Genomic DNA, 15,376 nt, shown 5'->3' on the forward strand with positions numbered 1-15,376 from the left:
CATCAGCCGACACAGAAAACAAGAGCAGACAGGTAGATCTGGTAGATAAAAGAGGATCAGGCGTTAACTCACCCTTTTCTGGTCCTCCAGGCCGTGCTGCACAGTTTTCCTCCTCGGGTGCTGTTGTGGACTAGCCTCTGCCCCTGCCTCCATCTTTCCATAAGTGAGTGAGTACTCAGGCTTACTCTCCCCTTCGGCTAAATATCCAGCCTCTCAGGGAATGAAGGGAAATACCTGCTCAAAGTATTTTAAATCCCCTTCCCACTTGGTTCCCAGTTGTGGTGCATGAATTTCAATCCAACAAAAACGAATGGGGGAAAAACTTTCTGTCCATCAACTTTGCGTCTTTGAAAAGTTGACACCCAATCTCTGGGAGGATCCAACCTCGGCCACGGGCCTCGTCTCGGTCATGTCGTCTCCTGGTGGTTTCTCTCTCTGTTGGTCCAGAGGGGTCGACCTGAAGCGAGCATCAGGGCAGAGAACGGGAACCTGAGTTAACCAGGGTGGTCCTCTCTACCAAACACATCATCGCTGCCATGGAGATTTCATTTTAGAGGAGGAAGTGATCATCGTGATAATCTACTGCCCGAGATCAAATCTAAAAATGTGGGCAGATTTTAGTTTCTATGTAGTAAAAGTTCAGTTTATATTCCACCAATATTGAAAAAAAAACATCCAGAGAAAGCAGGTGTTTGGAAAATCAGGTGTCACTCACAGTTCAAAGGTCAAGTGTGGTATCCTGACAGTGAACAGGTGCTTGAGCTGAGAAAGAAAACAGAGTTAAAAGTAAGCATTAATGCAAAGGTTGTGCTGCCAAAAAAGACACACATTCAGCATCAATCAGACTTACTCAATGCAGTAATATTCACTCTAGATAAACCGCATCTGATGAGATATATATTTGAATTATTTCACAGTTCCTCCTGACTTGCAAAGCATCTTAAGATAAGATAAGATAAGATAAGATAAGATAATCCTTTATTAGTCCCGCAGCGGGGAAATTTGCAGGCTTACAGCAGCATAGAGTAAAGTGCACACAAGAGACATAGTAAAGAAAGACAAGATAAAAAATAAAAAAAATGAAAAAAATAAAATAAAATAGAAATAAATAAAAAACAAGTATTATAAATAAGCAATAAAAACAGTAGAAAAACACAATAACTGAAATATAATATTTACAGACAGAAAAAAACTATTTTAACTATTATTGCACAGTGTTTTTATTGTCATGTGTCATGTGGTCTGCTGGGAGCAGAGCTTAATATTTTGAGGTACCATTTGTATCAATTGCATATAGGAAATAGGTCATTTGTGGAAGTTTATCTATCATAAATAAACTGACAGCTAATTGCTGCAGGTGTGAGCTTTGCATTAACACCATGGAAAAACACTTATTTAAAACATAACTAACTAACTTTTTTTATGGTGCTCACAGACTTGCCATCATGATGGACAGGTCCTTGTAAATTGAACAAACATTATCTCAAGAGTTGTAATAAACCTGCAGAGGCTTTGAGCTGCTGCAGCATCACTACAGCAGAATCTGTGCAGCCTCACAGGCTGGATGCTGCGTTTCTGAGCTCACTAGAAAACAGTTTTTTTCCCCTTTCAATTTAAGAAGAATAAATGAAATGAAAGAGCAGCATGTGTGGTCAGGGAGGATGCTCACCCAGCACTTCTCCGGTTCTTGCCCTCCCGGTGGAGATGGTCCCTGCCTTGTGCGGATCTCTGTCCGCTCCTCTCTGGCTGCGAGCGGAGCAGCCAGGTGCTGCATTCATGCGCTGTCGGAAATATTGGCCTATCACTTTAATTCTCACTTCAAAACCTTTTCTTTTCACAAATGGGCTTGAAGTTGAAGTCACTTTATGTTTGTACAGTACCAGTCAAAAGTTTGGACACACCTTCTCATTCAATGGTTTTTCTTTATTTTTTTTTTTTTTTTTCTACATTGTAGATTAATATTGAAGACATCCAAACATTTTTCTTTATTTTTCTTTAAAAAAAATAATTATTTTATATATATACAGAACCAGTCAAAAGTTTGGACACACCTTCTCATTCAATGATTTTTCTTTATTTCTATTTTAATTTTATATATATTTTTATTTTATATATATATATATACAGTACCAGTCAAAAGTTTGGACACACCTTCTCATTTAATGGTTTTTTTTTTTTCTTCTACATTGTAGATTAATATTGAAGACATCCAAACTATGAAGGAACACATGTGGAATTATGTGGTAAACAAACAAATGCTCAACAAACCAGAATATGTTTTATATTTTAGATTCTTCAAAGTAGTTGAATGAGAAGGTGTGTCCAAACTTTTGACTGGTACTGTATCTATATATCTATACATATATATACTTATATATATATATATATCATACATAAATATACTTATATATATATATATATATAAGTATAGTTATGTGTGATATGTTATGTGAATGAGAAGGTGTGTCCAAACTTTTGACTGGTACTGTATATTTTATTCTGAGGCTTTTACAGTCATTTGAATTGTGTAAATCACTTTGTGACCTTGTTTTGCAACGTGAAGGGTGAACAAAGTTTGTTGTTGTAATTATTTTAGAAACAAGGAGGTGGGGAAACAATTACTACCTGTTGTTTGACAGTTTTCAGATATGGGTTAAGCTCTAACACATTTTACCCTAAGGAAAATACATGCTAGATAAGATAAGATAAGATAAGATAAGATAAGATAAGATAAGATAAGACAATCCTTTATTAGTCCCGCATTACAGGATTACAGCAGCATAGAGTTAAAGTGCACACAAGAGACATAGTAGAAGAAGACAAGCTAAAAAAATAAAAAATAAAAATAGAATAAAACAAGTATTATAAATAAGCAATAAAAAAAACAGTAGAAAAAACAACAATAACTGAAATATTATATTTACAGACAGATATTTTTAACTTTTTTAACTATTATTGCACAGTGTAATGTGTATGTATTGCACAGGTTTTTATTGTCATGTTATTAGTGTCAAACAAGTTGGTTGTGCAAATATATATATAGATATAGTGCAAACAAGGTGCAAAAAAAAAAAAAAAAAAAAGTATTTTAAATAAGTAAGTAAGAAAAATAAATGAAAAATAGCCACAATAACTAAAAAAAATAACATAAAATAATAAAATAATCTCTTGTTCAAAAGTTACATATAAATAAAAGTTACATATTTCTTGGCCCAAATGCATATGTCTCTACCACAGATGTACATTGGTCATTTTTTTAATATTTTGTAGGCAAACTGGGGTCAATTTTTTCAATCAAATCCCTTTGAATCGCTGTAATTGTAGTGAATTGCCTAATTTACGAGGAGCAATTGAAGGCAGCATCAGGGTCCCACTCGCTCTCTCTCTCTCACGCATCCGTAACATTACGTCACTGGATGCTCTCACAGCATCCTTGAAGTCGCACGTCGGTTTCCATGGCGACTCCCATTATGGAGGGCTCTACCGCCACCTAGCGGCGAAACAGAGACACGTCGGCTGTAATTCTGAACTGGAGTCAGGCACTGTAACAAATCAATTAAATTAATAACTATGGCCCTAGCTCTGACTACCCTGTCATCATGATTATCCAACTGACAATGTGATCACATTAAGATTTAATAAGCCATGATTACTTTTTGTTCAGTTATTTAATTATTCACTTAATTAGACTTTTATTTTTTTCGCATATTAAAAGGCACGGTTTGATTTGATTAAGTGTTTAATAGGAAGCAGTCTTTAATTGCACAAACAGCGCCGTGGCGGTAAATTAAAATAAAGAGCAATTCAATTAGGGCTGAAACAATTAGTCGATAGACAGAATATAATAATCTGAAATGTGTCAATTAATTTATCAAGCATTAAATGACATAGATGGGCTGGTTCCATCTTCTCCAAAGGTCTTTTTTCTTCTTCTTGTCTTGTATTTCCTGGTAATTCACGATAATAAACAAACTATAACTATATTTGGGATTAGACATTTGAATACGCCACCTTGTGCTCTGGGATTACTCAACAAAATACTCAGAAGATTAGCAGAGCAAACATTTGCTGTGTTGGGTGGGCCCCTAAGCCTCAAACACCTACCTCCTACCCTGCATTGTGTGTGTAGCCTACTGCCACCTCCATGTGTGCACATAGAAGATTTCCCGCAGCTTCATTCTTTGCACAGGGACTCTTAAAACAAACAGAAACTCCTATGCTGGAACACCCTAGCACCAGCCAATATTGCACTTTCCCAAACAAAATTAAATCCCTAAAAACTACCAAAACAATGACATGCAGTTCACCTATAGGACATTTGGGGACCCTGGGGTTCTGGGTCAGATTCTCGCATTTTCCACCTCTTATTTTATAGAAATTGCACAAATTTCCCAGTAACAAATAATAAAAACGCAACTTTACCTCAAACCATGCAAAGGCTTTAAACAGTTGTGATCATTTGGTGATTAACTGTATAATCTAGTCATGGCGAATTTGATACCAACACTTGATTAAAACAAAAACTTGAATAAAATAAATCCCTATTATCATTGTCGTTTTGCATTAAAATATCTCTTCATATACAGTACCAGTCAAAAGTTTGGACACACCTTCTCATTCAACTACTTTGAAGAATCTAAAATATAAAACATATTCTACCACAAGAAGTACTACCCTGAGCCTTCCACTAAGCACTTATTGTATTCGTATTAGTTTGTTTCTGCACTATACTTTTGCTCTGGTTTATGCTCTTAGATGCTTGTTTAAGAAAGGAGATGCACTTATGACTTCTGGTGACTAGTAGTTCTCTTGAATACCTATGTTGAATACACTTATTGTAAGTCGCTTTGGATAAAAGCGTCTGCTAAATGACTGTAATGTAATGTAATGTAATATTCTGGTTTGTTGAGCATTTGTTTGTTTACCACATAATTCCATATGTGTTCCTTCATAGTTTGGATGTCTTCAATATTAGTGGAGAGCAAGGTAGTTCTCCAATCAGAGGGTCGGTGGTTCGATACCCGGCTTCGGCAGTCGATGTGTCCTTGGGCAAGACACTTAACCCCAAGTTGCTCCCGAAGGCTTGCCATCGGTGTGGACTGGATGTGAATGAATGTTAGTTAGAGTCTGATGGTGGCACCTTGCATGGTAGCCTGTCATCAGTGTGTGAATGGGTGAATGATATGTAATATACTACTGATTGTAAGTCACTTTGGATAAAAGCGTCTGCTAAATGACTGTAATGTAATGTAATGTATTAATCTACAATGTAGAAAAAAATAAAGAAAAAAATAAAGAAAAACCATTGAATGAGAAGGTGTGTTCAAACTTTTGACTGATACTGTAAATGTAAATTTACAAGCCAAAGGCCTATTTTTTGTGGGGGTTTTACAAAGAAAAAAAAAAATGAAATAATTTTAATAATTATTTTTATTTAAAAAGAATATTTTCAAGATTTATCAGAGATGTTTTGTACAAAGATTTTATACTATACTATGAAAATGTTACATTTGGTTTCTTTAACTATGACAAAAAAAAAACTTGAGGGTGTATATCATAAATCTATTAATTATTCTTATATACAGTACCAGTGAAAAATGTTTGGACACACCTTCTCATTCAACTACTTTGAAGAATCTAAAATATAAAACATATTCTAGTTTGTTGAGCATTTGTTTGTTTACCACATAATTCCATATGTGTTCCTTCATAGTTTGGATGTCTTCAATATTAATATAAAATGTAGAAAAAAATAAAGAAAAACCATTGAATGAGAAGGTGTGTCCAAACTTTTGACTGGTACTGTATATATATAAAATAAAATAATATATAAAATAAAAATAAAAATAAAAATAAAGAAAAACATTGAATGAGAAGGTGTGTCCAAACTTTTGACTGGTTCTGTATATATATAAAATAAAAAAATATATAAAATAAAAATAAAGAAAAATGTTTGGATGTCTTCAATATTAATCTACAATGTAGAAAAAAATAAAAATAAAAATAAAGAAAAACCATTGAATGAGAAGGTGTGTCCAAACTTTTGACTGGTACTGTATATATATAAAATAAATAAATATATAAAATAAAAATAAAGAAAAACCATTGAATGAGAAGGTGTGTCCAAACTTTTGACTGGTTCTGTATATATATAAAATAAAAAGGTGTGTCCAAACTTTTGACTGGTACTGTACAAAATAAAATAAAAAAAAAAAAAAAAAAAAAAAGGTGTTTGGATGTCTTCAATATTAATCTACAATGTAGAAAAAAAAAATAAAAATAAAGAAAAACCATTGAATGAGAAGGTGTGTCCAAACTTTTGACTGGTACTGTATATATATAAAATAAAATAATATATAAAATAAAAATAAAGAAAAATGTTTGGATGTCTTCAATATTAATCTACAATGTAGAAAAAAAAATAAAAAAAAATAAAGAAAAACCATTGAATGAGAAGGTGTGTCCAAACTTTTGACTGGTACTGTATATATATAAAATAAATAAATATATAAAATAAAAATAAAAAAAAAAACCATTGAATGAGAAGGTGTGTCCAAACTTTTGACTGGTACTGTATATATATAAAATAAAAAAATATATAAAATAAAAATAAAAATAAAGAAAAATCATTGAATGAGAAGGTGTGTCCAAACCTTTGACTGGTACTGTACATATATATATATATATATGTATATATATATATATATAGATCATATCTGGAGATGTGGGACATGTGTTCTGGCCCCGCCTCCTCTCCCACAGGAAGGAAGTGTAGGTCGGCGTTGACGTGACTGCGCATGCGCAAAGGGGCGGGACAAACGCAGGCGGTCACGATGGTCACCAAAACCTCTCACATCTGTAGCAAAGTTGACCAAGAGGGCACTCCTGACTAGCAACGGAGGAGTGGGAAAAAACCAGGAATACTTGAATACTATTTTTACTATTGGACACAACGTGTTTCACGTATTGGGGTAAGTGTTTTAGCTACAAACGTTGTGTTTAATTTAATGGAAGCTCTGGTTTCGGGCTCGCTGTGTTACCGCCTTGCTGACGTAAACTCTAGTCCGTTAACTGCTAAAGTACGTGACATAAACATTATCTTTAAATCATATAAATGTAACTCTCTCACTGTAGTAACCATTCAGATTATTAGGAGTTTTAAAGCGAGCCGCCGCTGTGGAGACGTAAAGACGTTCCGCGCCAAGGATTTCAAAAATCTGTTTACCTGCGCGGGATGTCTTTCCACTTCCGCTGACGTAGCCTGGCGCGGCGCTCCCATTGGCTGCTTCCTGCAGAAAGGGGCGGGACCACTGCGTCCGTTGGGCCCGGCGATTCGATGGAATGCCCGTCAGTTACCGCCAATATAAATCTGGTGTTTTGATTAGATTTAAACTTTAATTTAATTAAACATACATAGTTTAGTTTTTTGTTTTTTTTAAATGCAAGTATATGACAAATACTTTCTGGAAATATTTAAAGAATATAATGAGCAACTTTTATTAATGTAGTTTAGCTGAAAAACATAGAGTAATGATAATTAGGACAGTGGATAAACTACAACAGCAAATTAAGTGAGTAAAAAAAATATATATATATATATCATTTTGTGGCAAATTTGTTAGTTGGAATAAATAATGTAATTGCTGCTTTTTTCACCCATACTGTTACTTTTATTGTACTTGTATTTAATACCATCCCTTCCGTATTAATGAAAATCTAACCTTAGATAATGTAATCCTTATGAAATTCTTATGTAAAGGTGGAAAATGTCCAGTACAGAGCTTGATTCTCAAAACCTGACCCAGAAATCCCATTCAAAGGTCAGTAAGAACAAGCGACTGTTTCTCAGATTTCCAGGTAGGAATGGATGGGCTTGTATATATTAATCATTGTCTTTTCTATTCTTTTCTTTTCTGACTAGGATGGTGGCTTTGTTGCACCCCAGGTTCCAGTAAATACTCCAAAGAAGTCATCCGGTCTGTGTGCTGTTTCAGTGGAGAACCAGCTGACCATGGGTCCCCTCACTACACCTAAAAAAGGGAGGGAAGTAGGCTCTGTCGACCCCTGGACGCCGACCTCCAACCTCAAAATGCTCATCAGTGCTGCTAGTCCTGACATCAGGAACCGAGAGAAGGAGCTGTGCATTGACAACGACGAGCGGGACGGTCTTGATGCTTCACAGGTACAGAAAAAAAATCATTAACACACGATTTACACTTACTTAAGTCAAGGTGTTCAAAGGAATACATTTCTTATCTGTTGTTCTCTGTTCTCTTCCTGTAGGACACTGAAAATGGTGAAGAGTCAGAGAAATTGATCAGCAGGAAAGAGAAGAGTCTGGGTTTGCTCTGTCATAAATTTCTTGCCCGTTACCCAAATTACCCAAACCCTGCCCTCAACAACGACATCTGCCTGGATGACGTGGCCACTGAGCTCAGTATGTCTTCTCTATCACATATTTGTTGTAGAGGATTAAGTATAAAGATCACAATCAATCCCAGATATTAGGGCAGCAGCTATTAGTTGCTTTAATTATTCATAAATTGCATTTCTTTTTCATTGTTGAATCAATATAATGTCCATTAGAAGTTACCGGAGCCCAAACATTTACAAATAACTGTATGTAGTGAATTTGCAAATTAGTAATAAAAGGTTTCAGTGTTTACATGTATCATCATGATAATGATACCGTAATAACTGCAGTAATGATCATAATACAACTTTATAATATCATACGTTGGTAGGCGTTACATGATATATAAGTCATTTAAATGTTTTCAAATATTTTTCACATTGATCATGTAGTTAAAGTGTAGTTTATTCTCATATACGCAAAGATGTGAGTTTGTGGCAAATTCACATCACGTAGCTTTCCACATTTTTTGAACGTGTAGAATCAGAAGCTGTTTATTGCCAAGTATGTTACATATACTAGGAATTTAGCTAGGTGGTAACTGGTGCATACAGTAAGTAACAAACACAGTGCGATACTAAAGACAATTAAAAAAATTGAAATATGAAAATATACAATAAACTATGGTAAAAAGTAAACAAATAAGAGTACGTTAAAACAGGTATATCATATTATTAAAGTGTCGTACTGTTTCTTTTACTATTTGTGATACTAGTTCTGGTAATAACCTACTTAAAATCTTTTTGCTTTGTGCAATTCTTTTCTGTCTCCACAGGCGTAGAACGCCGGCGCATCTACGACATCATGAACGTGCTGGAGAGCCTGCACATGGTGAGCCGCTCAGCCAAGAACCGCTACACGTGGCACGGGAGGACCAAACTGGCTCAGACTCTGGCCATTTTGAAGCAGGTGGGCGAGGAGCAAAAGTACGGCCAGCAGATGCTGCACATCCGGCAGCGTCTCCTGGACAAGGAGTTTGACCTCGACGGGGAGGAGAAGGAGAACGAGGAGGTGGTGGAGCTGGAGAGCGCGGAGCAGGGACAGAAGGAGCTCTTCTTTGTGGAGCTTCCAGGAGTAGAGTTCAAAGCAGGTGAGAAGCTGGTTGTCATATTTTAGGCCTGATTCCTCAGACTGGTTTTGTATATAGTTACATATTTACTAATCTGATTTCTTTTTCCTTTCTGTTTGTCGTGTCCAGCCTCCGTTAACAGTCGGAAGGACAAATCTCTGAGGGTGATGAGCCAGAAGTTTGTCATGCTCTTCCTGGTGTCGAATCCTCGGGTGGTCAGTCTAGACGTGGCCGCCAAGATCCTGATCGGAGAGGACCAGGGCGCAGATCAAGACAAGAACAAGTTTAAGAGTGAGTACAGAGCCCGCTAGATACAGAGTTCATTTTTTTTCAGTATCTGGCAGGGTCGTAGTGAAATGATGCTGGTGTTGGTTTTAGAACTTGCCTCGAAAAACAGTTTACATTAGACAATTTCTTTCACTGCCAATGGGTTCAAAACTTCTCTGCAGTGTATTAGTGTCAGAATCTACACGTAATTTGAATGTGTGGAGATACAAATATTATAAAGTTTGTCTCAAGACCTCAACGTGTTTGTGAATACAGTATCTTCCTAATGTGTCAATGAAACTTCCTTGCACAGTAAAGCTGTTTAAACCTTTAAAAAGGTCTATACAAAGTACTTTTATTACCAGTGTAACATTATTAAAGTCAGTATTATTGTTGCATTATTTAGATGCAAATGTCAAGTTCTGCGACTCTGTATCTGCAGGAGATAATCTTGATGTTTTGTTTCGTGTGTTTTGCAGCCAAAGTGCGCCGGCTGTATGATATTGCTAATGTGCTGCGCAGCCTGAAGCTCATCGAGAAAGTCCACGTTACAGAAATGAGGGGGAGGAAACCGGCCTTTGAATGGGTCAGCCCCAAAGAATTCCCACAAATCAAAGGTATCGCCGATCTCTTTTCCCCAATTCACTTATTATTCACATTTTTGCTCCATCGTGGTCGTCTCCTAGTTTCACAGACTAAACATTAAACCGTTGTTTCAGACTTGGAGAGCTCCACATCCGAATCTTCAATCACAAAAAAAAGTATTTTGGAGCCCCGTGCGTCTGTAGACAACTGTGCCAAAAAGCTATTTTCATCGCCGGGAACCAAACGCGGCTTCACCCGGCACGCCTCCCTCATAAAGCTGGCCAAGAGCATCCAGGACGACCGTCGAAAGATCAACTCTGCCCCCAGCAGTCCACTCAAAAGTGTCCTCGGTGAGTTAAGAACTTTCTCGAGACCAGTGGTGTATGTTTATGAATAGTGTGATGACACAGTCTTCTCCACTTCTGTCTTCAGGCGATTCATCAAACACTTCATCTCTAAACAAAATGGCCCAACTTGCTGCTATTTGTAAGATCGAGCTGGACCAGAAGGCACCGTAAGTTTGGATCCATTTAGGCTGTTATTCAACCTGAACTCCATTATGTAGTTGATAAGACGCTTGATAGCAAGTTTTTAAACGCTTTGTAAGTTCACCGTGGCTAACACAAAAAGAAAACCCCTTCAGACAGACACTGATGTGGTTTAAACATGTGATTGAATGTGGCTTTGTTGATCAGGCATCTATACTTGCATGACTCTTTTTTCCCCTTGTGGGAACCAAACTGCAGGTTCAGCTCCCAGCCCTAAGTTTTATGTTAAGGTCTTTGTAGATCTCTAGATTGTTCAATGACAGTCATTCTTCTGTTCCAGGACCAGAGCTGAGGCTCCAAAGCCTCTAGCTGCTGCTGAGGCCGACGCCGCTGCTGTGAGACAACAGTCGACCTCCTATGTTTCATATGAACCTCCTCAGGCCCCGTTACTAACCCCAACCCCGGAGACCAGAGTCAACGCCGCTGTCCACCTCACCCCCGACACGCCGCTGTCAGCCCTGCCGGCGGGCTCCGTCGCCTACATCCCCGCCCAGTGTTCGCCCCTGATCCCCGTGCTGCTCCAGCAGCAGCAGGGCGGCGTTCCCTACGCCGTCTATTTGCAATCTTCTTCCCCGAGGCCGAACCCTCTGTTCAGGCCGCAGCCGACCAGCCTCGCCGTGCGCTCCATGACCTTTGAGGACAAGTCCGGGCAGAGCCCCACGGGCCAGTGTGCGGCTAAGAACCTGCCGGCCTTCAGGGCGTCGGACGTCAGCCCGTTGGTGCTCAAACGGTTGTGTTCAGATTCAGCCTTAGAGAGCAGCCCCTCAAAGACCAAGAGGACCGAGTCCAACTGTAAGGTAAATAAAAAAACTCAATTTACATAACCTTCTGATTGATTAAAGGAATGCTGAAGGTGGCTGGTCTTTTGCAAAAAAAAAGAAAAAACGCCAACAGGCATGTTGTAATAAAACAGATGATATTTAAATCTGACATACAGTATTTCCTCTCTTCTCTCTTTTGTCCTGCTCTAGGAGACGTCTCCAAAACTGTGTGAGATCCTGCAGGCCCGTCTGAAGGCTCGTCGCGGAGGTCAGCTCTCCAGCCGGCCCTCGCCTCGAGCCCTCCACCTGGACCCGGAGTTTGTCAACACCCCCGGCGGCGCTGTAGCCAACCAGACACTAGAGCAGACCTTAGAGACCTTCCTGGACAGAGAGGACAAGATGGCGCAGTCGGACAGCGAGGCCGGGTTAACACCCGTCAGAGTCGTTCCGCTCACGCCGGGACATCTCCACACCGAGGTAAACACACGGACGCAACGCAGAACGGCTTCTGGCACCTTTTGTTGTGTTTCAATGTGTGACGTTTATTTTTCTGCCTGTCCAGACTTTGATACCGGCCGGATACCTGATCCCAATCTCCCAGCAGTCCCTCATCAGCTACAATTCAGCTATTCAAGATGCACAGAGGGAAAGCAACCAGGTCTCAACTCCCACTTACAACATCTACCAAACACCAACAGCAGGTAAAGACGTCATAAAATGTTGATTTGTCATCTCTAATATTCAGGTCTCATTTTCTGTTTAACTGTTCTTTTAGTTGAGCAGTCAATTAATCTGTCTGACGGCCAAAACGTACAATGATATAAAAGTGAGCAAAAAAAAGAAGGATCACTTGGAACCGAAGATTGTTTGGCTTTAATATTTCATGATAAAGAACTTCAAAAACAGTTTAATCTAATTCATTTTAATCAAATCATTCATAGGCCATTCATAGATTAGTTATGTATGAATGGCCTAATGTTTTTTGGACGATGATTCTACTTGTAGAGTTTTGCTTTTGGTTTGTTAAATTAGTCTCAGTTTTTCTTTTGAAATTCTTTATTTAAGGACAATAGTTTAAATAACAAAACATACATCACCACAAAAGAGAAAAATGTAATCTTTCTATAACATAAATGTAATTTACTATATAAGTCTACTATGTATTATTGGGGATTCAGGAAGTACCAGCACCTTGTGAGCATCTGTTTTCTAAGCGGGTATTAAATTGCAAAACATGTATTCATCAGGACGCCTTACCTTAAAATCAATATTTCCTTAAAATAATGCATTTTTTTTTTTTTTTTTACTGTTTTTTGTCATCAACAGGCTCCAGACCGGCCCTCGCTCAGGAGATCACACCCATCAGCCTTCGTCTTCACAAACCCGCTACCGCCGCCTCGCCACACGCCATCCAGCAGGCCCACCGGCTCCACAGCCCGAGTCCCGCCATCCTCAACTTCACCCTGCAGAACCTGGGCCTGATCTCCGGCCCCAGCCCAGGAAACGCTTTCACCGCCCCCCAGACTCCTGATTGTGCCAACACCCTGACCAGCCCACTCGCTCTGCAGCAGAGAGGCATGGTCTTCATCAAACCCGTGTCCCCTGTGCCGGTCCAGCAGTCTGTTTCAGGGCAACCAATGGCGCTGTTCAGCGTACAGCAGGTAAAGAAAAACACAGTAACTTCACCGCTTTACAACTAGAGATTTACAGATTGCAATTTTCATGGCTGATTCGGATATTTTAAAAGTTTGACTTCCATTTTCTAGTATAATTGACAGCATACACAAATACTACAGTTTAGTTTAGTTTAGTTTATTTGCACAATTGAAAAATATGTAAAAAACATAACATTGATAAATGATATTACAGTGCAGGAAGAGGCAGAAAGCCCACTGGGCTTATTTGAAGCCTCCACCTATATAATATTTTTTTTAAAATCACAATACAATATCGAATACAAAAAGAAAATACATATGGTATGAAATACTAAACACAGTAACTTTTCTGTCATTTAAAATATAAATTGAATCGTGTATTTTCATTATAAAATTGATATTAAATAACTGACACAACAAAGCTGATCACAGGCCGGTTCCAACCGGTGGCTGATTGATCGGTGCATCTCTACCTTCAACCTGTAAACACAGTTGTATAATGTCTTCTGTGGCTCTGGAGGAGAGAAAAAAAGTAATGCGATTTGAGTCATAGTAATACTTCTTGGGACTTAAATATCAGTCTCTGCTGCATTTTTATTCAGTATTCTTTCAAAAAAAAATCTGTCCCTTCCAAGTACCCAAACTTTATGTTAGACAACAAATTGTCAAGTTGAATGAAATAGTTAAAGGAGAGAGGAAGTCTCAATATTTACTCCACAGAAACACTTGCTAAAGTAACTGTTTGGTCGATATATTTTGGTCATTTGTACACTATAAGACGTCTGGAGTTTTTCACATTTAGCCTGTGAACTACCATAACACCGTTGTGTTTTTAAAGGATCAGTTCACACAAACATCAGTAAAGAAATAGGGCTAGTCAGCGTGTTTGTCTGTTGACTCTCCAGAGTAACAAGAACATTTGCTATTTGCTTTTGAGACGGTTAAACTCGTCCTTTACGATTAAAGACTAACTGAACATTGTCTGTCGTCCAGCCTCTGATGACCACCCCTAAAGGGACCGGGCTCCCCCAGCAAAGCTTCTTCCACACGCCGGTCCCCGTCTCCCCGCTGGCTGCCATGGTAACCAACGGTGGACACCTGGCCGCCAAAACTGTTTACATCCCTCAGAGGAAGCTGGACGTCGCCACTGAGGACTCGTGAGGGGAAACCCTCTGATGACTGTGTACATAATGTGTGTTGTGGGTGGGTGGGTGACTGTCTCCTTTTTTTTTATTATAATTTCTTTCTGTTGGTTTGAACATTTTTCAGTATTCGTTACCTCTGAACATTTCACCGCCTTCATTCTGGTCACAGCCGGCTCTAACAGTAGCTGCCATGCAGACTTCGGCTGTGGCCCAGAGGACAGATTTTAAACTAAGTTCTCCAGGTGCTCATGGACACTGTTGTCATGGTGATAGTGATGCTGGTAGAAACAGTTTTCCCAGGAATACATTTGCATATCTTAATGGAGAAAATTTCATTTCCTAGTTGATTCTATTTTTGTTTTTGTTTTAATTATTTCTGCTAATGTGGGTGATGTGAACACCAATTTTCCTTTATTCAAATTACCAAGAGTAGTAGAAAATCAGTGCTATAAAGAGCCAGACACCTAAGTAACATGAGCTTTGTTGACTGAAAGACAGGGTTGATTGGGAACATTGTTGATTGATTATTTTGTCTCTAAGTTAAACCTAATGAGAAGACTTTTGCACAAATGTACATTAACTTAACTGTTACACCTGTTAACAAATGGATTTGTTAAGAATATGTGAATGTGTGTGCTTCTAAGACTAATCAGAAGAGTTTAATTTATAAGGAAATCACCTGTGTTTTCTGTTGTCCTGGTAAATGTAAAATGCTAATTGAATTTTAATACATTTTTTCTATGAACATGGTGTGATGTCTTTTCATTTTTACATCTCCACAACTATTTGATTGGATTTAGAACAGACAAAGGGGCTGATGCCAACAAAAAAATCCTAATAAATTATTCTGTTTATTACTTTTAATACCAATCGTTCATTGTATAAAAATAAGAAGATAGCTAAACATGCTCATCCCAAATTCCAGTTGCTCAA

The 15,376-nt window shown here is 38.2% G+C and overlaps 1 protein-coding gene across 2 annotated transcripts; it reads left to right on the forward strand.

The window, feature by feature from the left end:
- The first annotated feature begins 6,813 nt into the window (after positions 1–6,813).
- Positions 6,814–15,142, forward strand: e2f8 (E2F transcription factor 8). Of its 2 annotated transcripts, XM_054614479.1 has the most exons (14): positions 6,814–6,971; positions 7,760–7,820; positions 7,922–8,182; positions 8,284–8,437; positions 9,189–9,503; positions 9,612–9,773; positions 10,229–10,366; positions 10,469–10,684; positions 10,767–10,848; positions 11,163–11,679; positions 11,854–12,120; positions 12,206–12,344; positions 12,970–13,304; positions 14,292–15,142. In XM_054614479.1, the coding sequence occupies exons 2-14, from the start codon at positions 7,767–7,769 to the stop codon at positions 14,457–14,459; spliced, it is 2,808 nt and encodes a 935-aa protein (XP_054470454.1). In that variant the 5' UTR covers positions 6,814–6,971; positions 7,760–7,766; the 3' UTR covers positions 14,460–15,142. The 2 variants fall into 2 exon arrangements, with proteins under 2 accessions (XP_054470454.1, XP_054470462.1); XM_054614487.1 differs by lacking the exon at positions 7,760–7,820.
- Positions 15,143–15,376: the final 234 nt, after the last annotated feature.

Source organism: Anoplopoma fimbria, chromosome 2 (genome assembly GCF_027596085.1).
Source record: "Anoplopoma fimbria isolate UVic2021 breed Golden Eagle Sablefish chromosome 2, Afim_UVic_2022, whole genome shotgun sequence".
NCBI lineage: Eukaryota > Metazoa > Chordata > Actinopteri > Perciformes > Anoplopomatidae > Anoplopoma > Anoplopoma fimbria.

Coding starts and splice junctions, on each gene's coding strand:
- e2f8 (XM_054614479.1), top strand. CDS start 7,767: ATGTCCAGTACAGAGCTTGATTCTCAAAACCTGACCCAGAAATCCCAT. Junction 10,367..10,468: donor AGAATTCCCACAAATCAAAG/GTATCGCCGATC, acceptor CCGTTGTTTCAG/ACTTGGAGAGCTCCACATCC. Junction 13,305..14,291: donor CGCTGTTCAGCGTACAGCAG/GTAAAGAAAAAC, acceptor TCTGTCGTCCAG/CCTCTGATGACCACCCCTAA.